Here is a 23,683-nt window from a genome sequence, read left to right on the forward strand (position 1 = left end):
ATAGATAGATAGATAGATAGGAGATATATAGGAGATAGATAGATAGATAGGAGATAGATGGATAGATAGGAGATAGATAGATAGATAGATAGGAGATATATAGATAGATAGATAGATAGATAGGAGATAGATGAATAGATAGGAGATAGATAGATAGGAGATAGATAGATAGATATATAGATAGATGGATAGGGAGATAGATGGATAGATAGGAGATAGATAGATAGATAGATAGAGGATAGATAGATAGGAGATGGATAGATAGATAGATAGATAGATAGATAGATAGAAGATAGATAGGAGATAGATAGGAGATAGATAGATAGATAGGAGATAGATAGATAGGAGATAGATAGATAGATAGATAGCTAGGAGATAGATAGATAGATAGGAGATAGATAGGAGATAGATAGATAGATAGGAGATAGATAGATAGGAGATAGATAGATAGATAGATAGATAGATAGGAGATATATAGGAGATAGATAGATAGATAGGAGATAGATAGGAGATAGATAGATAGATAGATAGATAGGAGATAGATAGGAGATAGATAGATAGATAGATAGATAGATAGATAGGAGATAGATAGATATATAGATAGGAGATAGATAGATAGATAGATAGATAGGAGATAGATAGATAGATAGATAGATAGGAGATAGATAGGAGATAGATGGATAGATAGGAGATAGATAGATAGATAGATAGATAGGAGATAGATGAATAGATAGGAGATAGATAGATAGGAGATAGATAGATAGATAGATAGATAGATAGATAGATAGATAGATAGATAGGAGGTAGATGGATAGATAGGAGATAGATAGATAGATAGATAGATGATAGATAGATAGATAGATAGATAGGAGATAGATAGATGATAGATAGATAGGAGATAGATAGGAGATAGATAGGAGATAGATAGATAGGAGATAGATAGATAGATAGATAGACAGGAGATAGATAGATAGATAGATAGATGATAGATAGATAGACAGGAGATAGATAGATAGATAGATATTTGGAAGTGCTGGAATTTTTTGCATATATTTTGGACTCTGTTCTGGTGCAGAGGATCTGTGATAGATAAGATACAGATAAGATACAGATAAGATACAGATAAGATACAGATAAGATACAGATAAGATACAGATAAGATACAGATAAGATACAGATAAGATACAGATAAGATACAGATAAGATACAGATAAGATACAGATAAGATATATATAAGATACAGATAAGATACAGATAAGATACAGATAATATACAGATAAGATACAGATAAGATACAGATAAGATACAGATAAGATACAGATAAGATACAGATAAGATATAGATATGATAAACATGTGCAGGTAGTGATCCCAGTTACGAGTCGCTTCGCTCATTGATCCCTCCAGTCCTTGCGGCACGTTCTGTCGTTCTGTCGTATTTTTGGCGACATTATATTTGCGGCGTTGGGTTATTTATTTTTCATGAGCGCGTTGGGCAGTAATGGAGAGATACATATTTTATGAGTCTGTTGATTAGAAAGCGCATTATCAGGTCCTGTCCCCGCGCCTCGCGCCTCGCGCCTCGCGCCTCTCATCTGAATGGCAGGGTCAGATTTGTCGGAAAACTGAATTCATTTCTCCGCAGTCGTTCATCAATGTGTCACTCGCTTCGGCTCTACAAATCCTGAGCAGCTGTCAGAAAAAAGTTATAAATCCTCAAATCATTTAGAAGGAGCGCGAGGGGTTTTTGGTTGTTTTTCTCAGCTGGAACGGAGAGAGTCCTCAGGGACCGGTGACAGGGACTGATCCCTCAGGAGAGACGGATGGGGACATTAGAAGATCGGATGCTGACAAAAGTCTGCAAAATTGTATCAAAATGTTTCATGGGAAACAAAAAGTTGCAGTCACCTGCCGACCCTGTGCTGAAGGTCCCGCATTGTCCTCAATGACTCCTTGTCCTGACATGTGATTACAACAGCCAATTACTGGCCACAGCAAGGACATCGGGGGCCGGCGGGTTCAGCTTCCTGCTCCGGAGGACACATACTTTCCGCAGAGAGTCCATTGATGTACGTGGCCCCCTTGTAATACCTCATTTGCCCTGCGGGGGCGGTGTTGGTAATTTAAACAGTTACTGTCACTTAAGGTTACAGTCAGATGAAGTGATCCACACTAACTAAACATATCTTTGAAAATTGCTATTTGCAGTACAACTATCCCTATATTGTTCCTCTCCATGCCTGTAAAGTTCCACATTAGTAAAGTTGACCCACCATTTATGCAAATGACCCCAAATCAACATCTTTTCTATGCGTCAGCATATTAATGTTCTTCCAGCTCAGCCACTCCACCAGCTTCCTGATTGACAAGGGGCAAGCTAGTTACCTAATTCCCCCCTCCCTCAGAAATGGGAGAGACGCTGGCTGGGCGTGATTTTCTAAAGAGAATTCCTGGGGGAGGGAGGAATGAGGGAGCTGAGTCACACACAGCACATGCTTCTCTCATACCTGAGGGAGGGGGAAATGGTGAAAGCTGAGCCTAGTGACTTGGCTGAAGAGAAAGCTGTCACTTCTCAATCAGAAAGCCAGAGGCGCGGCAGGAAGGACATGAATATGCCGGAATCAGCTCAAAGGGAAGATGATGATGGGACTTACATGGGGTGATTTCCATAGATGGTGAATGGACTGTTTTACTTTACAGGCATGGAGGGGAACAATATAGGGATAGTTGCACTGCTGTTTAGTTTGTGTTTAGTTAGTGTGGCTTAGTTTAACTGACGGGTTTCCTTTACAGGAATCCTACATACTTACCACTGCTCTGGCTGCCGCTTCCCATATTGCTCCAGTACTTCCAGCCAGAGGAGGAGCCCTCAGACCATGGGACATCACTTCTTTTGTTATCTCCAGCTTGAGGTGACCACTCTCTGCCTATAGAGGGTCCTGTGACCCCTGAAAACTCCTTTAAACGCATTTAGTTGCTGCTAAACCCCAGTCTAGTGAACAGGATGGAGCTGGAATACAAGGATGTTCCAGGATTGTAGCATTGGGATTGTATTCTCACACTGCTGTGCTCCAAGGTCTCCACATTGAGCTGCTGCAGAGCCCCCGACTCTTCTCTGACTGGACTGTTGGTTGTAGATAGAACTCTAAGAGCGCAGCAGTGTGAGGACCTAGCCCCAAGTTCACTCGGAGAAGCTACAATCCTGGATTATAAATCCATATGTCACTGTCTATCTGCTATTATTAACCTACACATATGAATTACACATCTCTCCAGGGACACAAGCTCACACTGGCTGCAGAGAGCACAGAGCACAGCAGTGTGTCACTCTCCATTGCTACAGTCCTGGAATATAATCCATATTTCACAGTCCTGCTGCTACTAACAACATGCATCTATCCTAACACTGGCTGCAGTGTGTATGGTAGCACCTGTCTTCAGTTAGCTCCCCCTAGTGGTGGCAGCTGACAGACAGAATTTTATCCTTTTACCACACGCACAAATGTTTAACCGGCCTGTAGTATAAGAGGCTGCAGTAACTGACAAATATAACGGACAAAAACAGACGATTATTCCCCCAAATAACTTCTCAGCTTATAAACCCGACGCCTTCCTAGAGAAAATGTGCTTCATATCGGCCCTCGACTCGGCTCTGGCTACATGTAGATACAAGACAATGCTGGTTATAATTCGGATAGATTGATAACTGGATCCAATGCTCCGCTTAGAATTTTTTTTCCGGATAAATCTCAATTGCAGCCAAACCGTACATATTCCCATAGAATCTGGCCAAATCTTCCCAAATCTACCTGCTGCTGGTCGTCTCCGCGCTCCGTCCCTTCTGTGAGATTGATTCATAGTCTAGAGAGGTAGGTGCACATCAGTAGGTCGCTCTCGCAGATCCTATACATTAGAAGGTTTCACCCCCAGCGCTCGCACTAATATACTGCAATATTGACTCTCTCCATTAGTCACGGCAGGGGGCGCCGCTGAGCCACTGCCGGTATAAACCTGTCCAATTATCTGCAGGTAGACGACTCTCCTGAAGGGGAAGCAGAAACGTGGACTGGAGAAAGGTCCTTCCAGCCGAAACTATTGTACTGTATTTCAATGTGCAAGGGGGCAGCAGGGGGCGCGTTACATGGAGAGGTATGGGAAATCCAATCATGTGCGACACAATCCCGTTAAATCCCTGTCCCAGAGGCGCAAATCCCTAAAACGACAGAAAAACTGACGAAAGTGCGATCCACGGACCCTTAGTAAATAAGCCCCATTGTGCACCAGAATCCTGACATACCAGCGTGATTCCCAGAACTGTGCCCATTTCTCCCCCTACGCCACCTCCATGCCAAGAGCGTGACAAGGGGAGTGCAGCCAGGAGCTCAATGGGCGGGTGTGGGGTGTTCCTGCCCCGCGCCCGGCTCTACCCATAGCCCGCCCGTTTCAAGTTGACCTTGTGTAGAACTTCCCACTGCGCAACCCCAGTCCGATTAATCAGGAGGTCGCTGGGGTCCAGCACCTCCACAGATCAGCTCTTCTAAGCACCAGAGAATAGTACAGGGAGCAGACAGCGCCGTTCTAGTGGTCAGGACTGGTTACTACAGATAGTTTGATTGGGGGATAAGCTGCAGTGACATGGCTCTGCCACTACACTGAGATGGCGCTTTCTTTTGTTCCATTATCAGAGGAGAACATCTGGTCTGTGGGGGGGCGCTGGGTGTTGGTTCCCCACCAATCTGATAATGATCCGTCTGACCCATTGGATAGGTCATCAATATTTTTTCCTGCAGAACCCCTTTAAGAGGATTGTCTTGTCCTTGGAACCTTGGATATTGTAATTTCTCGCTGACTCTCTCTATCGCCGTGCGTGTCAATAGCGCACATTACTCAGCACATCCATTACCCGGGTATCGGCCCCTGGACTGCATTACCCTCCCGCACGCTGCCAGGATAATGACACCTCCCGGTGAATCTTCAGATTGGAATCGATGGCGTCTTATTTCATTGTGATGTCCCTACAATCACTGACCGCCCGCGCCTTCATATCTGACAATGTATGGATTAACCATCAATTTCCAAACCTATTAAATGTCCTCCATGATAAAGTACATGGAGGGGAGCGGGCGAGAAGCTGCGGCTCTCTCGCTTTATCGCTCCTCTGGCGGATTATGCAAAGCGAGGTCAGCGGCGAACGCTCCCCAGATGGAGATGAATGATTGGTTTAGACAAATAGATTAAGATGAATGATCGCTTCATGTAGAAGACACGGAGAGCGCGACCGGTTCTATCAACGTCCTTCTCCGCGACTCACCGTCTTAATTGTCCCCGTGACGTTTGGTCGATGAGAAATTAAAATTGGATACGATGCAGATGTTCTCAGTTTTCACGGTTTTTGACTTGGGACATTCATCGGTTTTCTGTCAAAAGTCGGGAGTCGCCCCAGTGCATAACACAGTAACACAGTCCTATCACCGGCGCAGGATGTTGCCCCCGGCAGCCACCGGATTTATCAAGAGGGCAGCTGCGTCTGGGGAGAAGTTCTACACCAGGTCCGGGGTGGACAAGCACAGGTTATAGGCCCCTCGCTGGCCCACTTCGCCACTGGCCACTCCCCCTTCACGACTCTCCACACCCACTTGTCGTGGTGGGGGCATAAGTGGGGAAATACACACAATTCCTGCCCGTATTCCAGGAATTTTAGCGTAAATGTGCCCCTTAGTGTCCATGACTTGATGATGGTTTCCATGGTGTTCCAAATCCAAGTGGCTTTTGTCCCGTTTTCTGATGGATTTTTGGGTCTCCTGGATGTATCGGAACCTCTACACCGACAATGAGCGAGAAGCCTCTCGTACAATTATGTGGTGAATAAAAAGTTGCGGTTTTTGATAGAAACGAATACAAAGCTAATAAGGTTTCTTTGTCCTAAATTTGATTCTTGGAATATTTTTTGCCTTCCGCAGAGTTTATCGTTCTCTTATTCCGGTAACTGCTCCCCGATGCCGCTTTACAGTCTTCCATATTTCTCTGACATTCCTTCCCGCGTCCCCTGACACGGACTGGGATGAATACAAAGCTTTGCCATCATCGAGTCATTTCATCTACTGTTATATCTCGTTCCCTCTAATAGACATTCACAGCGACGTCCCTTCATTATCGTAAAATCTGCCTTTGTCATAAACGTGGAAATGTGCAGAGAAAAGCCGCGGCTCCGACAGAACGGCTCCAGTTTTGGACGCGATCTGCGGAATATTAACCCCTGGAAAACCCAGAAGATTGTCCTGAAACACAACAATGGGCTAAATGTTGCGATTTCCTCGTCTTTTGCGTTCCCTGCACTTCCTTGCTCGCCTTGAGTCGCTCCGGATGTCGCTCTGCCTCATCGTACAGTTTGTACAGCGGAGGCTGAGATTACGGAATTACACAAGCAGATCTCATCTCATTTTACATTAAGGTAGTTAACTAAATTGCATTGAGTAGATTATAATTATCCTTTGCCTTTGAACGGATCATGTATTGTTTCAGAATTACGTTCTGTGAATTCAAAATGGGAGAAATTGAAGTTTAAGTCGGTTCAGTTGTTGAGTTATGAAGGCGTCGGGATTGTACCTTAAGTCAATTTCTAGTCTCTATTATGAGATTGGATTTGTATAAGGAGCTGGGAGATATATTCGCCTCTGTGCAGGGCTGCACCAACCGTGAGACGAGTTGAGTCTCTTGCCTCAGGCGGCACCACCTCCAACAAGATGGGGCGGCACCATCAGGGGCACCGCTACAAAGCAGGACCTGGCACTTAGAATAGTGGAGAACCTACTTACTCAAAATAACCTTATATATTACTAGGGGAGGGGGCAGAGGGGGCTCCATTCTATGGCTCACCTCAGGCTGCAGAGTTTAGGTTCACCCCTGCCCCCATTACGTGTAACATCAAAGCTCTTAATGTAGCCATACAATTAAAATATCACCAAATCACTCTTCATCTTAAGACTGTCGCTGCCATTTCCATCTTGGCTAATTCTTATCTAACCCAACATCTGCCATTTAGGAGAGTTGAGAGGACTCATCCACATTAGATAGTCCTCTGATTAGATACTCATCTGTTTTGCATCCTAAAGGGAACTTGTCTGACCTTCATATGGCTTGGATTTAGGGTCCCAAACCTTTTTACCTCACCGGTGTCCGCAGTCACCTTCACAAGATTCAAGGTGTGAAAGGTGGTGACTTTTCTCCTCTTCAAACTCCCATAACACGTGTGCATGGTCAGTACATTCCACTTCAATGCGCATGCACCCAATGTTCAGAGCATGCGCTAAAGTTTCCTACCCTACCCACAGGTTCTTCTAGTCCAACAGTTTAGTTACTCGATTGTCCTACATAAAGATGGTCCTTACCTAGAGATGAATCTGTTGAGCCACATCTCCTCTGTGGTGCTCCCGGCTGTATACCTTGGCTTCACTCCGCATGCGCCATCGCTCTAGTGCATGTTCTATGATGCCGGGTTGGACTGCTCCGGCTTCGCTAAACTGCTGCCTTTCTTTTTTATTATTATAACTATTTCCTTTTGATTATGGGGCACATTTATCATACACTGGCGATAAGTGCGCCCGTGTACGGTGGCTTCCTGATAAACCCGCAGTGTGGCAGCACTGTGCCGCGCTGGCAGGGCAATTGTACCCCAGATCTGGCCTGGAGTAGAATAGCAGCATCGCCTTCACCTGAACGGGTGCAGGTTATAGGCAGGGCACAAGCACTGGGCAGTAACCCCCCATGCCGGACCACCCTGCCCCCAGCAGTGTCCTCCTACACTCACCTCCACCTGCCACGGAGATGACGTAAAGGAGGAAATAGGAACAATTTGCCCTTTAATTCAGGGCTTTTACAATTCTGGCGCACAAGCCCTGATACATGTGCCCCTATACCTTTATTTAATTTGAAATTTTTACATTTTGTAAATCCAATTTTGGTAATTTACAAATATTTCTTCTCTAAAATTCTGGGTTGTATTTCAGAAATCAGAATGACCCGCAAATAACAAAGGAGAGTATAGAAACTTCATCTCGATTCCAAGTCTCCAGAAATGGGGCCCCACAAGATCTCACCCTGGGGACATGTCATAACCAAGGGTTTTTATACCGTTACCAGGGGTTTTATGCCATAACCAGGGTTTTTATGCCATAGCCAAGGTTTTTATACCGTTACCAGGGTTTTTATACCGTTACCAGGGGTTTTATGCCATAACCAAGGGTTTTTTTCTTGACCTTTTCTATCCCTGGCCGTTCCATCTTCTAATGGCTTGACCTTTGAGTTTGGTGGAAACGCTTTTGTGATAAATGCACAGATTTAATAACTGGAACTCCCTGACAAGTGACCTTTACTCAGAAATCTCTCTTCCGTTTTTTGGCCTGCGATCAAGATTTTTTTTCCTTCATATTTTAATTTGCAGATTTTAATTATCTGTCTCAAGACATGTAAAGGTTAAGAACTTCATGATGTTGTGTGATTAAGAGGGTTTACCACTTTGTAGAAATCTCCTGGAGGCGCAGCGTTACTGGAGAAATAGAGGAAACCTTTATAAGAGGGATTCTAATGCTCCTGCAGCAACTTTCTTGGTTTCCTGGTTCTTCCGATCCCATGATGACATCACCGTTGATTTAACATGTGACATCACGACCAATCCCTGACTTCAAATGTGACTGCTGAGGTCAAGGATAGGCTCAGACGTGACGTAACCCCAACACCAATGGCCGATGCAGGGGGATATGGACGATCACCGATGGGCCTGAAGGTTGTCCAGGTGCGGCAGGTATAACCATTTTCTCTATTTTCCCCTAAAAATTCATCTTTTATTTTGCAAAAATTGATCTCCTTTGCCCAACATGCATATTTCAAAAACACTCCATGGGGCTCATTTACTAAGGGGCCGAATCGTCAGGTTTCCCGAATATTACCGATTTGCGCCGTTTTTCCCTGAATTGCTCCGGGTTTTTGGAGCATGCAATCGGATTGTGTTGCATCTGCACCGCCTTGCACGCAAAGGAAATTGGGGGCGTGACCGCCGGAAAAATCCCGATGGATTCGGAAAAAACGCAGTATTTAAAAAATAATTTGTGTCGCTTGACACGCACTTACCTGCACCGAAGAGAAGAAGGTGAACTCCGGCGGACCACGGCGCAGCAGCGACATCTGGTGGATATCGGGCGCACGGACCTTAGTGAATCCCCGCAGAACCCAAATCCTTTTCGGAGAACGCGCCGCTGGATTGGACTGGACCGGGTAAGTAAATGAGCCCCCATGTATCTGAGATGTTAGAGAAGACAGAAGAAGAAACTGGACTCTACATTTTTTGCCTCTCTCCAGCCGAGAGGCTTCGTCTAAATTGAAATGTGGACAAGCGGTGAAGGAATTTGTTAGTTGTGTTTCGGGGACTTCGTTGGAGAGGGTATGAATGGATCTTACGAGACTCGGAGACTCCTCTGCTCAGAGCATTCTGTTATGCTTATAGTTTTCTTGGCCCATCCATTCATCAGCTGCGGCTTCTATTCTATGGAATTGCTTGGATTTTGCAGCGTTTCCCCGGATCCTCTTCATTACTGGACGCCGAGCAGCTGTGTGTGGCGCGTTAGTAATCCGGCCATCCCTTCTGAGTGCTCATTAATGGACACATCATCAAATATCGCCTCTACGTGGGACTCGCCAGCGCACTCAGCCGCACAACACAAAGAGCTCGGGGAAAATATCGTCCTTGTCATAGACGCCGTCCAAGAACACAATCACGGACAATTCTACCATTAACAAATGGCCGGGGTAAAGAGAAGTAAAAGCTCAATGTTCAGAAAATGACATCTTGTTTTAGGGTTTTCATACATTTATAATGATTATTTCTGTTATCATCCACCACAAAATAAATCATAATGAGTCCCGGATACTCAGTGCTAGTGAAAACACAGTGGGGGTCATTTACTAAGGGCCCGATTCGCGTTTTCCCGACGTGTTACCCGAATATTTCCGATTTGCGCCGATTGTACCTGAATTGCCCAGGGATTTTGGCGCACACGATCAGATTGTGGCGCATCGGGGCCGGCATGCGCGCGACGGAAATCGGGGGGCGTGGCCGAACGAAAACCCGACGTATTCGGAAAAACCGCCGCATTTAAAAACCGGAAAAATTGTGTCGCTTGAGAAGCGCTTACCTTCACCTGGTCCGAGGTGGTGCATTCCGGCGCGTTGAGATGATTTTCAGCGCAGCAGCGCCATCTGGTGGACGGCGGAGGAACTACCTTCATAAATCCCGGCCGGACCCGAATCCTGTGCAGAGAATGCGCCGCTGGATCACGAATGGTCCGGGTAAGTAAATCTGCCCCAGTATTGTGTCCTTACTGATTTAAGTGCAATTAAAGCATTTATCACCTTTTTTTTTAATTACCTGGGACATGATGAGCAGAGCCATCTCAGTGTAATTAAAGCAGACATGAGCTTTTATGTATGGTCTGGGTCGTGATTAGCAGAATAATTTAATTAGAGCATATATCTGCTTTGCTGTATGACCTGGGATATAATAAGCAGAGCCATCTCAGTGTAATTAGATAATATATCGGCTTTGCTGTACGGGCTAGGACATGAAGAGCAGAGCCATCTCAGTGTAATCAGAGCATATTTCGCCTTTGCTGTATGACCTGGGATATAATGAGCATAGCCATCTCAGTGTAATCAGATAATATATCAGCTTTTCTCTAGGGGCTAGGACATGAAGAGCAGAGCCATCTCAGTGTAATTATAGCATATATTGGCTTTGCTGTATGACCTGGGATATAATGAGCAGAGCCATCTCAGTGTAATTATAGTAAAGGCAATTTAAACTGCTGGACGCCTACAAGAGACAGGATGATAACACTATGCATACGCAGTTCACCTGTCACACCCCACCCAGTCTCTGGAAGAGGGGACTCCCATCAGGAGACTGTAGTATTCCTTTACAATATTTAGTCATAAGTAACACACGTTTGTTTCAGCTTTCTACACAGGACAGAAGTATGTGTCTCCATGTAGCTGCCCATGGTCCGTCCATAAGTTGAGGAACCATCATGATAGATGTCCCTATGTCCCTGGCTAGATTTGGGGAACGTGTGCTCATGCGGGATTGAAGTTGCATTTGTAGTGTCCATTTGGTATAAAGAATGAGAAAAGCTTGAGGATGCAGCTGAGCCGCAATGCCACAAACAACCTGTGACTAGTGGTGGCGCTGCTTCCACAGGAAAGCCATGTTTGCCTCTGCCTCTGCTCAGTTCTCTGCACCCCTTGCCTGTCCACCTCCTCGGGTATAATGGATACTCCGGAGAACCGGAATAATCCGACAGCTGTCATCTTACACATCAAGCTGAAAGGGTCTTGAAGGACAAGAAGCATCCAGCATTGTTACTGGACTGTGAAAGCTGTTATTGGGAAGTGATCGATAAGAGAAATACAGACGGCGGGAGATTCCCGGAGCCGTCACGGATAGAAGACGCATCACATTTGTAGATGTTAATAGGATGGACATAAGTCAAGGCTACTATGGAGCGAGCGGGGGCCTGATTATTAGTAACCTTACCCCATTCCCTCCATTTGTCTCAGGGACTCGGATGACTTCTCATCTGTAAAGCGTTTTATCGGCGAGCACCTTGTCCCAGGGGTTGCTAAGCAACAGCAGCGATTCTGCGAGGAACGTTAAACAAAGCAGAATAAGTAAAAATGAAGTTACCCGGAGGTGAAGTTCTCTGAGCCGGATCTGATGAACGAGGCCGGGAAATGCTAACGATAACTGGGGACAGGGGCTTAAAGGGAACCGGTCTCTACGCACAACCATCTCTAGGGTTTACAGAGAATGGTCCGAAAAAGAAAAAACATCCAGTGAGCGGCAGGTCTGTGGGCGGAAATGCCTTGTTGATGCCAGAGGTTAGAGGAGAATGGGCAGACTGGTTCGAGCTGATAGAAAGGCAACAGTGACTCAAATCGCCCCCCGTTACAACCAAGGTAGGCAGAAGAGCATCTCTGAATGCACAGTACGTCCAACTCTGAGGCAGATGGGCTACAGCAGCAGAAGACCACACCGGGTGCCACTCCTTTCAGCTAAGAACAGGAAACTGAGGCTACAATTTGCACAAGCTCATCGAAATTGGACAGTAGAAGATTGGAAAAACGTTGCCTGGTCTGATGAGTCTCGATTTCTGCTGCGACATTCGGATGGTAGGGTCAGAATTTGGTACAACAACATGAAAGCATGGATCCATCCTGCCTTGTATCAGCGGTTCAGGCTGGTGGTGGTGGTGTCATGGATCCATCCTGCCTTGTATCAGCGGGTCAGGCTGGTGGTGCTGGTGTCATGGATCCATCCTGCCTTGTATCAGCGGGTCAGGCTGGTGGTGGTGGTGTCATGGATCCATCCTGCCTTGTATCAGCGGGTCAGGCTGGTGGTGGTGTCATGGATCCATCCTGCCTTGTATCAGCGGCTCAGGCTGGTGGTGGTGGTGTCATGGATCCATCCTGCCTTGTATCAGCGGGTCAGGCTGGTGGTGGTGGTGTCATGGATCCATCCTGCCTTGTATCAGCGGCTCAGGCTGGTGGTGGTGGTGTCATGGATCCATCCTGCCTTGTATCAGCGGGTCAGGCTGGTGGTGGTGGTGTCATGGATCCATCCTGCCTTGTATCAGCGGGTCAGGCTGGTGGTGGTGGTGTCATGGATCCATCCTGCCTTGTATCAGCGGCTCAGGCTGGTGGTGGTGGTGTCATGGATCCATCCTGCCTTGTATCAGCGGCTCAGGCTGGTGGTGGTGGTGTCATGGATCCATCCTGCCTTGTATCAGCGGCTCAGGCTGGTGGTGGTGGTGTCATGGATCCATCCTGCCTTGTATCAGCGGCTCAGGCTGGTGGTGGTGGTGTCATGGATCCATCCTGCCTTGTATCAGCGGCTCAGGCTGGTGGTGGTGGTGTCATGGATCCATCCTGTCTTGTATCAGCGGCTCAGGCTGGTGGTGGTGGTGTCATGGATCCATCCTGCCTTGTATCAGCGGCTCAGGCTGGTGGTGGTGGTGTCATGGATCCATCCTGCCTTGTATCAGCGGCTCAGGCTGGTGGTGGTGGGGTCATGGATCCATCCTGCCTTGTATCAGCGGCTCAGGCTGGTGGTGGTGGTGTCATGGATCCATCCTGCCTTGTATCAGCGGCTCAGGCTGGTGGTGGTGGTGTCATGGATCCATCCTGCCTTGTATCAGTGGCTCAGGGTGGTGGTGGTGGTGTCATGGATCCATCCTGCCTTGTATCAGCGGCTCAGGCTGGTGGTGGTGGTGTCATGGATCCATCCTGCCTTGTATCAGTGGCTCAGGCTGGTGGTGCTGGTGTCATGGATCCATCCTGCCTTGTATCAGCGGGTCAGGCTGGTGGTGGTGGTGTCATGGATCCATCCTGCCTTGTATCAGCGGCTCAGGCTGGTGGTGGTGGTGTCATGGATCCATCCTGCCTTGTATCAGCGGGTCAGGCTGGTGGTGGTGTTGTCATGGATCCATCCTGCCTTGTATCAGCGGCTCAGGCTGGTGGTGCTGGTGTCATTGATCCATCCTGTCTTGTATCAGCGGCTCAGGCTGGTGGTGCTGGTGTCATGGATCCATCCTGCCTTGTATCAGCGGCTCAGGCTGGTGGTGCTGGTGTCATGGATCCATCCTGCCTTGTATCAGCGGCTCAGGCTGGTGGTGGTGGTGTCATGGATCCATCCTGCCTTGTATCAGCGGCTCAGGCTGGTGGTGGTGGTGTCACGGATCCATCCTGCCTTGTATCAGCGGCTCAGGCTGGTGGTGGTGGTGTCATAGATCCATCCTGCCTTGTATCAGCGGCTCAGGCTGGTGGTGGTGGTGTCATGGATCCATCCTGCCTTGTATCAGCGGGTCAGGCTGGTGGTGGTGTCATGGATCCATCCTGCCTTGTATCAGCGGCTCAGGCTGGTGGTGGTGGTGTCATGGATCCATCCTGCCTTGTATCAGCGGCTCAGGCTGGTGGTGGTGGTGTCATGGATCCATCCTGCCTTGTATCAGCGGGTCAGGCTGGTGGTGGTGGTGTCATGGATCCCTCCTGCCTTGTATCAGCGGCTCAGGCTGGTGCTGGTGGTGTCATGGATCCATCCTGCCTTGTATCAGCGGCTCAGGCTGGTAGTGGTGTCATGGATCCATCCTGCCTTGTATCAGCGGCTCAGGCTGGTGGTGGTGGTGTCATTGATCCATCCTGCCTTGTATCAGCGGCTCAGGCTGGTGGTGGTGGTGTCATGGATCCATCCTGCCTTGTATCAGCGGCTCAGGCTGGTGGTGGTGGTGTCACGGATCCATCCTGCCTTGTATCAGCGGCTCAGGCTGGTGGTGGTGGTGTCATGGATCCATCCTGCCTTGTATCAGCGGCTCAGGCTGGTGGTGGTGGTGTCATGGATCCATCCTGCCTTGTATCAGCGGCTCAGGCTGGTGGTGGTGGTGTCATGGATCCATCCTGCCTTGTATCAGCGGGTCAGGCTGGTGCTGGTGGTGTCATGGATCCATCCTGCCTTGTATCAGCGGGTCAGGCTGGTGCTGGTGGTGTCATGGATCCATCCTGCCTTGTATCAGCGGCTCAGGCTGGTGGTGGTGGTGCCATGGATCCATCCTGCCTTGTATCAGCGGGTCAGGCTGGTGGTGCTGGTGTCATGGATCCATCCTGCCTTGTATCAGCGGGTCAGGCTGGTGGTGGTGGTGTCATGGATCCATCCTGCCTTGTATCAGCGGGTCAGGCTGGTGGTGGTGGTGTCATGGATCCATCCTGCCTTGTATCAGCGGCTCAGGCTGGTGGTGGTGGTGTCATGGATCCATCCTGCCTTGTATCAGCGGCTCAGGCTGGTGGTGGTGGTGTCATGGATCCATCCTGCCTTGTATCAGCGGCTCAGGCTGGTGGTGGTGGTGTCATGGATCCATCCTGCCTTGTATCAGCGGGTCAGGCTGGTGGTGGTGGTGTCATGGATCCATCCTGCCTTGTATCAGCGGGTCAGGCTGGTGGTGGTGGTGTCATGGATCCATCCTGCCTTGTATCAGCGGGTCAGGCTGGTGGTGCTGGTGTCATGGATCCATCCTGCCTTGTATCAGCGGCTCAGGCTGGAGGTGGTGGTGCCATGGATCCATCCTGCCTTGTATCAGCGGGTCAGGCTGGTGGTGGTGGTGTCATGGATCCATCCTGCCTTGTATCAGCGGCTCAGGCTGGTGGTTGTGGTGTCATGGATCCATCCTGCCTTGTATCAGCGGCTCAGGCTGGTGGTGCTGGTGTCATGGATCCATCCTGCCTTGTATCAGCGGCTCAGGCTGGTGGTGGTGGTGTCATGGATCCATCCTGCCTTGTATCAGCGGCTCAGGCTGGTGGTGGTGGTGCCATGGATCCATCCTGCCTTGTATCAGCGGGTCAGGCTGGTGGTGGTGGTGTCATGGATCCATCCTGCCTTGTATCAGCGGGTCAGGCTGGTGGTGCTGGTGTCATGGATCCATCCTGCCTTGTATCAGCGGGTCAGGCTGGTGGTGCTGGTGTCATGGATCCATCCTGCCTTGTATCAGCGGCTCAGGCTGGTGGTGGTGGTGTCATGGATCCATCCTGCCTTGTATCAGCGGGTCAGGCTGGTGGTGCTGGTGTCATGGATCCATCCTGCCTTGTATCAGCGGCTCAGGCTGGTGGTGGTGGTGTCATGGATCCATCCTGCCTTGTATCAGCGGCTCAGGCTGGTGGTGGTGGTGTCATGGATCCATCCTGCCTTGTATCAGCGGCTCAGGCTGGTGGTGGTGGTGTCATGGATCCATCCTGCCTTGTATCAGCGGCTCAGGCTGGTGGTGGTGGTGTCATGGATCCATCCTGCCTTGTATCAGCGGCTCAGGCTGGTGGTGGTGGTGTCATGGATCCATCCTGCCTTGTATCAGCGGCTCAGGCTGGTGGTGGTGGTGTCATGGATCCATCCTGCCTTGTATCAGCGGCTCAGGCTGGTGGTGCTGGTGTCATGGATCCATCCTGCCTTGTATCAGCGGCTCAGGCTGGTGGTGGTGGTGTCATGGATCCATCCTGCCTTGTATCAGCGGGTCAGGCTGGTGGTGGTGGTGTCATGGATCCATCCTGCCTTGTATCAGCGGCTCAGGCTGGTGGTGCTGGTGTCATGGATCCATCCTGCCTTGTATCAGCGGCTCAGGCTGGTGGTGGTGGTGTCATGGATCCATCCTGCCTTGTATCAGCGGGTCAGGCTGGTGGTGGTGGTGTCATGGATCCATCCTGCCTTGTATCAGCGGCTCAGGCTGGTGGTGGTGGTGTCATGGATCTATCCTGCCTTGTATCAGCGGCTCAGGCTGGTGGTGGTGGTGTCATGGATCCATCCTGCCTTGTATCAGCGGCTCAGGCTGGTGGTGGTGGTGTCATGGATCCATCTTGCCTTGTATCAGCGGGTCAGGCTGGTGGTGGTGGTGTCATGGATCCATCCTGCCTTGTATCAGCGGCTCAGGCTGGTGGTGGTGGTGTCATGGATCCATCCTGCCTTGTATCAGCGGGTCAGGCTGGTGGTGGTGGTGCCATGGATCCGTCCTGCCTTGTATCAGCGGGTCAGGCTGGTGGTGGTGGTGTCATGGATCCATCCTGCCTTGTATCAGCGGCTCAGGCTGGTGGTGCTGGTGTCATGGATCCATCCTGCCTTGTATCAGCGGCTCAGGCTGGTGGTGCTGGTGTCATGGATCCATCCTGCCTTGTATCAGCGGGTCAGGCTGGTGGTGGTGGTGTCATGGATCCATCCTGCCTTGTATCAGCGGGTCAGGCTGGTGGTGGTGGTGTCATGGATCCATCCTGCCTTGTATCAGCGGCTCAGGCTGGTGGTGCTGGTGTCATGGTGTTGTTGCTGACCATGTCCATCCCTTTATGAGCACAATGTACCCTGTAACATCTGATGGCTACTTTCAGCAGGATAATGCGCCATGTCATAAAGCTGGAATCATCTCAGACTGGTTTCTTGAACATGACAATGAGGTCACTGGACACAAATGGCCTCCACAGTCACCAGATCTCAATCCAATAGAGCATCTTTGGGATGTGGTGGAACGGGAGATTCGCATCATGGATGTGCAGCCGACAAATCTGCGGCAACTGTGTGATGCCATCATGTCAATATGGAGCAAAATCTCTGAGGAGCTTCCAGCACCTTGTTGTATCTATGCCACGAAGAATTGAGGCAGTTCTGAAGGCAAAAGGGGGTCCAACCCGTTACTAGCATGGTGGACCTAATAAAGTGGCCGCTGAGTGTAGTTTCCCTCACATCCCCATAAAATCAATCAGGGGCGTGTCCTGCTCAGCCAGTCCCACCCATCTACTCCGCCTCATGCCATATGTCTCCTTACCATGCAGCACTTCATGTCACGTGACCAGGGCGATGTCATCTATGGTCCTTTACCTAGTAACATGAACATCTGCCTCATGTATGTATCTGATCACATGAATCCTTTTGTCTGGTTCCCCCATGATCCCATAACAAATAGTGTACACATTACCAAAGAGGTTTTATAGTAAAATTGGCTTTTTTCCTTCCAAAAAATCAATTAGAATAAAGCAGCAGGGGGAGGAGATATGGGGGCGGGAGGTTTTTTGGAAATGCATGACGGGTGGGGAACCGCTCCTCGCTGGCCACTCCCACGTGACTAGGGACACAGCTCTGCATACAGAAAGGTAAACTTTCATCCAACTTAGCTTTTTTTGGGATAAAGCCGCAATTACTATAACAACTCTTTGGCGATGTGCACACTATGCTCCATGGGGAGACGGCGGAGCCTGAATAAGGGGTCCTGATGACAGGTTCCCTTTAAACCATAAATGCTTGAGGGTAAGTGATTATCGCGAAGACCACATTGAGGTCTATAAAACCCCTTTAAGAACAAAACGACTCAAATAATGTCCTCAGTATTGTCCTCCTCGGTGATGGCTCCAGGATGACGGTGATGGATGGGCAGGAGAAAGACTGATGAGTGAGAGACGAATACACATCTGCCAAACATCACACCAGACGATACGAGACAACGGGAACATGAGCGGAGCTTGTAGTGATGAGCCGGAGACATGACGGATCCTCTGCAGAGCCGGAGACATGACGGATCCTCTGCAGAGCCGGAGACATGACGGATCCTCTGCAGAGCCGGAGACATGACGGATCCTCTGGGGAGCCGGAGACATGACGGATCCTCTGCAGAGCCAGAGACATGACGGATCCTCTGCGGAGCCGGAGACACGATGGATCCTCTGCAGAGCCGGAGACAGGACGGATCCTCTGCGGAGCCGGAGACATGACGGATCCTCTGGGGAGCCGGAGACATGACGGATCCTCTGCAGAGCCGGAGACATGACGGATCCTCTGGGGAGCCGGAGACATGACGGATCCTCTGCAGAGCCGGAGACATTCCTGCATAGACCTTCTGACAAATCTTCTGCTTTTAGCAAATAATAGAAGTGATAGAAGATAATAGAAGTGATACAAGTGATACTATTTATCCTGGATCATGGTCCGGCTGTCACACATTTTGGCTGAGGACATCCGCGGAGGCTGAGATCACTGGTGGGAGGCGAAGAGTCACCAGAACAAGAACATCATGGATCCTACAAGTGGATGGGTCAACACTAAAATCTCCATAACAGCTGCTACAAGAGGTGGGGTCTTTTGTGTCCCCTAGAGCCACTCTCATAGCACCTGCTACACTTCCAGACTGACTAGAGTCCAGTGTTGTCACCCTGGTAGTAACCTCCGTAGAGCCTGATAGGGTCACTCTCATAGAAGCCCCCACTATGGCAGATTTATTGTATCCTATTACCCAGAGTTCCAGACTCATTATAATCTGCATAATGTTCGCTGGTTGATACTTGAGGTTCTGGACAGATATTTCTAGGACGGATGTTTCTGCTTCCTGACATTTCTGATGACGTGCTCCCTCGTTGTACATCTGTACATCCCAGCACTGATACCAAGATTACCATAAGTAAGCTCCGCCTCAATATGGACACTCCCTTTAAGCCACGCCTCTTATTTCCCTCCAGTCTCTCTCCCTCCTTCCTCTACCGGGAGATACATATTGAAGTTTCCGCTTCTCCCGTGTGCAGTGAACAGCTGCCTCTGTATAATCTCTGCTCCGCATGAATCCATACGTTTTTCTCAAGGCGCCATTTTTGTGTTTTTGCTGCGGGTAACCAAATACAATTAAAACAATAACAACTTTATCACTGCGACGACTTCTCTCCATATTTAATTCTATGACTCGTTACAGAACCCTCCTCCTCCCGACATGGAAATATGCAGATTTTTTATTCCTCGCCATCAAAATGACATTTATTATCCGTATAAATTGCGGGAGCGATAAAAGCGCGGCGCGGAGGAGGAGCGGCGCAGATTACAGCCGACGCGCTTTGTTAGGAGACAATTCATATAACGAACCGTAATCTTTCCCTGCAAAGCAGACGGCGATTTATACGTAGAAATAAAACGTGCGGCGCGGCTTTATACGGCTCCTCTGTTTTATGCCGGATCATCCATAAATCTACTCAGTAACATTGAAGGAATATTAATGGCGCTCACTTTCCTGTTTTCTATCTACGGCTTTTTTGATTGAAAAAGAAAATATCCAGCGAATCGTTATCCGGCATCTGTCTGGTTTATAGGACGGCGTCTGAAGAAGAGAGATAGTAACAGAGGGAGGGGGAGGGGAGCGGAGGACATAGGGGTCTTCATCTTCTGCCTTTTATACACAGGGATACAATGACGTAACATTATTCGCACAATCCGATTTCCCCGAGGAGACCCCCCCCCCCCCCCACTAACATGGGGGCAGCACACAAACATCAGGGCACAGAACTGCAAGGCGACAGTGCGAGCCAATGAGCCACCAAACAAAGTGATGTCTTCAGAGATTCCGAATATAAATACCATCATTATGGACCTCGGACCAATATCCCGGCCCCCTTCTTCAAGGAAATCTATCATCAATATCCATCATAATAAACCAAGGACACATACTCATAGATCAATTTATAAAATTATGCTTATGAGACAGAAGGGCTCTGAGGTTGTTACCAGATGCCTTCTGTGCTGTAGCTTTATATGCTGTTTGTTGCACTGTGCAGGAGCACTTCCCCCCTCCCACTGTGTGAGATTATATCAGGCTGAGTATCCTGTCAGCAGAAAAATGCTGCTGACATTATCACTATGATGGAGAATTAAAATGCTACCGGCCCTTTAATCAGTCCTGGGACTTGGTGACATGTGGCCGCTGGTCACATGTCCTGCAGCTGCCCGGGCAGGTCATGTGATCACCATGAAGTTTGGCTATAGCTGGTTGGTTGCTGGGCATCCAGTATGACCGCTGTGTAGTGAAACGTCATCTCACTGATTGCATCATTACTATGGGAACTGAGTTACTGAGAAATGAGGGATCATGGGACTTGTAGTTTCCAGTGGCGGCCATCTTGGTGATAACTCCGCCTACCTTAGAGAGGCCATAACATTTTGTGAATCATAAAATCAAACGATTTGAGCTCCGTTTTGTGACGAATGACATTGAGTTTTGTTATAGCCATTTATTTATATCATCCTGGGGTTTTGTATCAGACGTTCACATTCCTGGAATATCCCTTTAAGGGGGGAAATAGGCGCAATTTCTCACCGTACGCCAGAAAATCTATCATCGTATTATAAGAATAGTTTGAGAAAATACATTTTTCTATGTAAAGCAGCAATAACAGTCCTGCAGGTTACATCACATGGAATATTGTAAGTCATCAATTTCACTGCTTGGCTCAAAATACTTTTATTGGACCCTGATACCGTGTGTCACATATATGTCTCCCTTCTGATTGGCCGGTGTACAGGATGAGGTAAGTGCAGCCCGTTTCCTCCTTGTTATAGCTCCACATGTGTCCAAGAGAATGAGGTATGGCTGCAATACCACAAATCACCTGGAGACAGAGGGGGCGCTGTCACTGAAAGAAAACAAACCTTCCTTATGATTCCTGTACAGTTTCTTTCATTCCACATTAACTTTAGCCCATGTCTGTGTAATGTGAGGTAAGTGCAGGGGGGGAGGGTATGAGGTAAGTGACCAATATACATCTAGTAATATTTTGCTTTCCTGATGTGTAAAGTGAAGCCTCCGGTCTTTTATCTCATCAGCCGGAGATTCCTGAGCATAAAATGGCGGCAGATGGAGGGTCATGTGATGGGGGGGTCATGTGATGGAGGGTCATGTGATAGAGGGTACATGTGATGGAGGGTCATGTGATGGGGGGGTCATGTAATGGAGGGTCATGTGATGGAGGGTCATGTGATAGAGGGTACATGTGATGGAGGGTCATGTGATGGAGGGTCATGTGATGGAGGGTCATGTGATGGGGGGTCATGTGATGGAGGGTCATGTGATGGGGGGTCATGTGATGGGGGTTATGTGATGGGGGTACATGTGATGGAGGGTCATGTGATGGAGGGTCATGTGATGGGGGGTCATGTGATGGGGGGTCATGTGATGGAGGGTCATGTGATGGAGGGTCATGTGATGGGGGGTCATGTGATGGAGGGTCATGTGATGGGGGGTCATGTGATGGAGGGTCATGTGATAGGGGGGGGTCATGTGATGGGAGCGTCATGTGATGGAGGGTCATGTGATGGAGGGTCATGTGATAGAGGGTACATGTGATGGAGGGTCATGTGATGGGGGGTCATGTGATGGAGGGTCATGTGATGGGGGGTCATGTGATGGGGGGTCATGTGATGGGGGTTATGTGATGGGGGTACATGTGATGGAGGGTCATGTGATGGGGGGTCATGTGATGGAGGGTCATGTGATGGAGGGTCATGTGATAGAGGGTACATGTGATGGAGGGTCATGTGATGGAGGGTCATGTGATGGGGGGTCATGTGATGGAGGGTCATGTGATGGAGGGTCATGTGATGGGGGGTCATGTGATAGAGGGTCATGTGATGGGGGGTCATGTGATGGAGGGTCATGTGATGGGGGGTCATGTGATGGGGGTTATGTGATGGGGGTACATGTGATGGAGGGTCATGTGATGGGGGGTCATGTGATGGAGGGTCATGTGATGGAGGGTCATGTGATAGAGGGTACATGTGATGGAGGGTCATGTGATGGGGGGTCATGTGATGGAGGGTCATGTGATGGGGGGTCATGTGATGGAGGGTCATGTGATGGGGGGTCATGTGATGGGGGTTATGTGATGGGGGTACATGTGATGGAGGGTCATGTGATGGGGGGTCATGTGATGGAGGGTCATGTGATGGAGGGTCATGTGATGGGGGGTCATGTGATGGGGGGTCATGTGATGGGGGGTCATGTGATGGAGGGTCATGTGATGGAGGGTCATGTGATGGGGGGTCATGTGATGGAGGGTCATGTGATGGGGGGTCATGTGATGGAGGGTCATGTGATGGGGGGGGTCATGTGATGGGAGCGTCATGTGATGGAGGGTCATGTGATGGAGGGTCATGTGATGGAGGGTCATGTGATCTGTAACTGTCCATGAACAATCGCCCTGCCAGGACCTTCATCTTATGTTCATGAATACTATCATAAGGTCCTGGCAGGGCGATTGTTCATGGCCAGTTAGAGATCACATGACCCTCCATCACATGATGCTCCATCACATGTCCCTCCATCACATGACCCTCCATCACATGACCCTCCATCACATGACCCTCCATCACATGATGCTCCATCACATGTCCCTCCATCACATGTCCCTCCATCACATGACCCTCCATCACATGACCCTCCATCTGCCGCCATGTTATGATCAGGAATCTCCGGCTGATGAGGTAAAATACCGGAGGCTTCACTTTATATATCAGGAAAGCGAAATATTACTGGATGTATATTGGTCACTTACCTCATACCCCTCCCCCCCTGCACTTACCTCACATTACACAGACATGAGGTACAGTGAACGACCCCTTTAATTCCCAGCTAGGAAAGGGTTACACTGAGATGTTCCTCAGGGTCAGGCAGCAGAAGGTAAAGCCGTGTATTTTTGTCGGTTTCTGGTCCTGATGAAGGTCCTTGTTTTCCTCCGCAGCCTCTCCAGCTGGACTGCGGCCTTTGCGCCATTGTCTCCAATTCTGGGCAGATGATTGGTCGGAGGGCCGGACGCCACATTGACCGCTCTTCCTGTGTATGGAGGATGAATAACGCTCCCACCAAAGGCTACACGGAGGACGTGGGCAGCAGGACCTCCATCCGGGTGGTGTCCCACACCAGCGTCCCCCTGCTGCTCAAGGACCCCGACTACTTCTTCCGGGAGAGTAACCGCACCATCTACGTTATTTGGGGGCCGTTCAGGAACATGAGACAAGACGGGAAGGGGATCGTCTACAACATGTTACGCAGAACGGTGGAAAACTACAACAGCGCAAATGTCTACATCACCACCGAGACGCGCATGAACTACTGCGACAGCGTCTTCAAGAAGGAGACCGGAAGAGATCGGTGAGACGCATGCGTTACTAGGGGTAACTACAGGAGGTCACCCGACACAGGGTCACGGGGTTATAGCTAATATGGGACGGGAAAACTTTCCATGTATTGGATACTAGCTGAGGTCATATTATTGTGTACATGCTCTATAACATGCTGCCTGCAGGTAGGACA

General features: G+C 49.1%; 1 protein-coding gene across 4 annotated transcripts in view; it reads left to right on the forward strand.

The window, feature by feature from the left end:
• ST6GALNAC3 (ST6 N-acetylgalactosaminide alpha-2,6-sialyltransferase 3) overlaps positions 1-23,683 on the forward strand; it is a 247,921-nt gene that overhangs the window by 76,219 nt on the left and 148,019 nt on the right. For all 4 annotated transcript variants that reach the window (XM_072126955.1, XM_072126958.1, XM_072126956.1 and 1 more), the window contains one exon: positions 23,112-23,521. In XM_072126955.1, the coding sequence (XP_071983056.1) occupies positions 23,112-23,521 (410 nt within the window). The remainder of the gene's footprint in view (positions 1-23,111; positions 23,522-23,683) is intronic.

This window comes from Engystomops pustulosus, chromosome 10, assembly GCF_040894005.1.
Source record: "Engystomops pustulosus chromosome 10, aEngPut4.maternal, whole genome shotgun sequence".
Classification (NCBI taxonomy): Eukaryota; Metazoa; Chordata; class Amphibia; order Anura; family Leptodactylidae; genus Engystomops; species Engystomops pustulosus.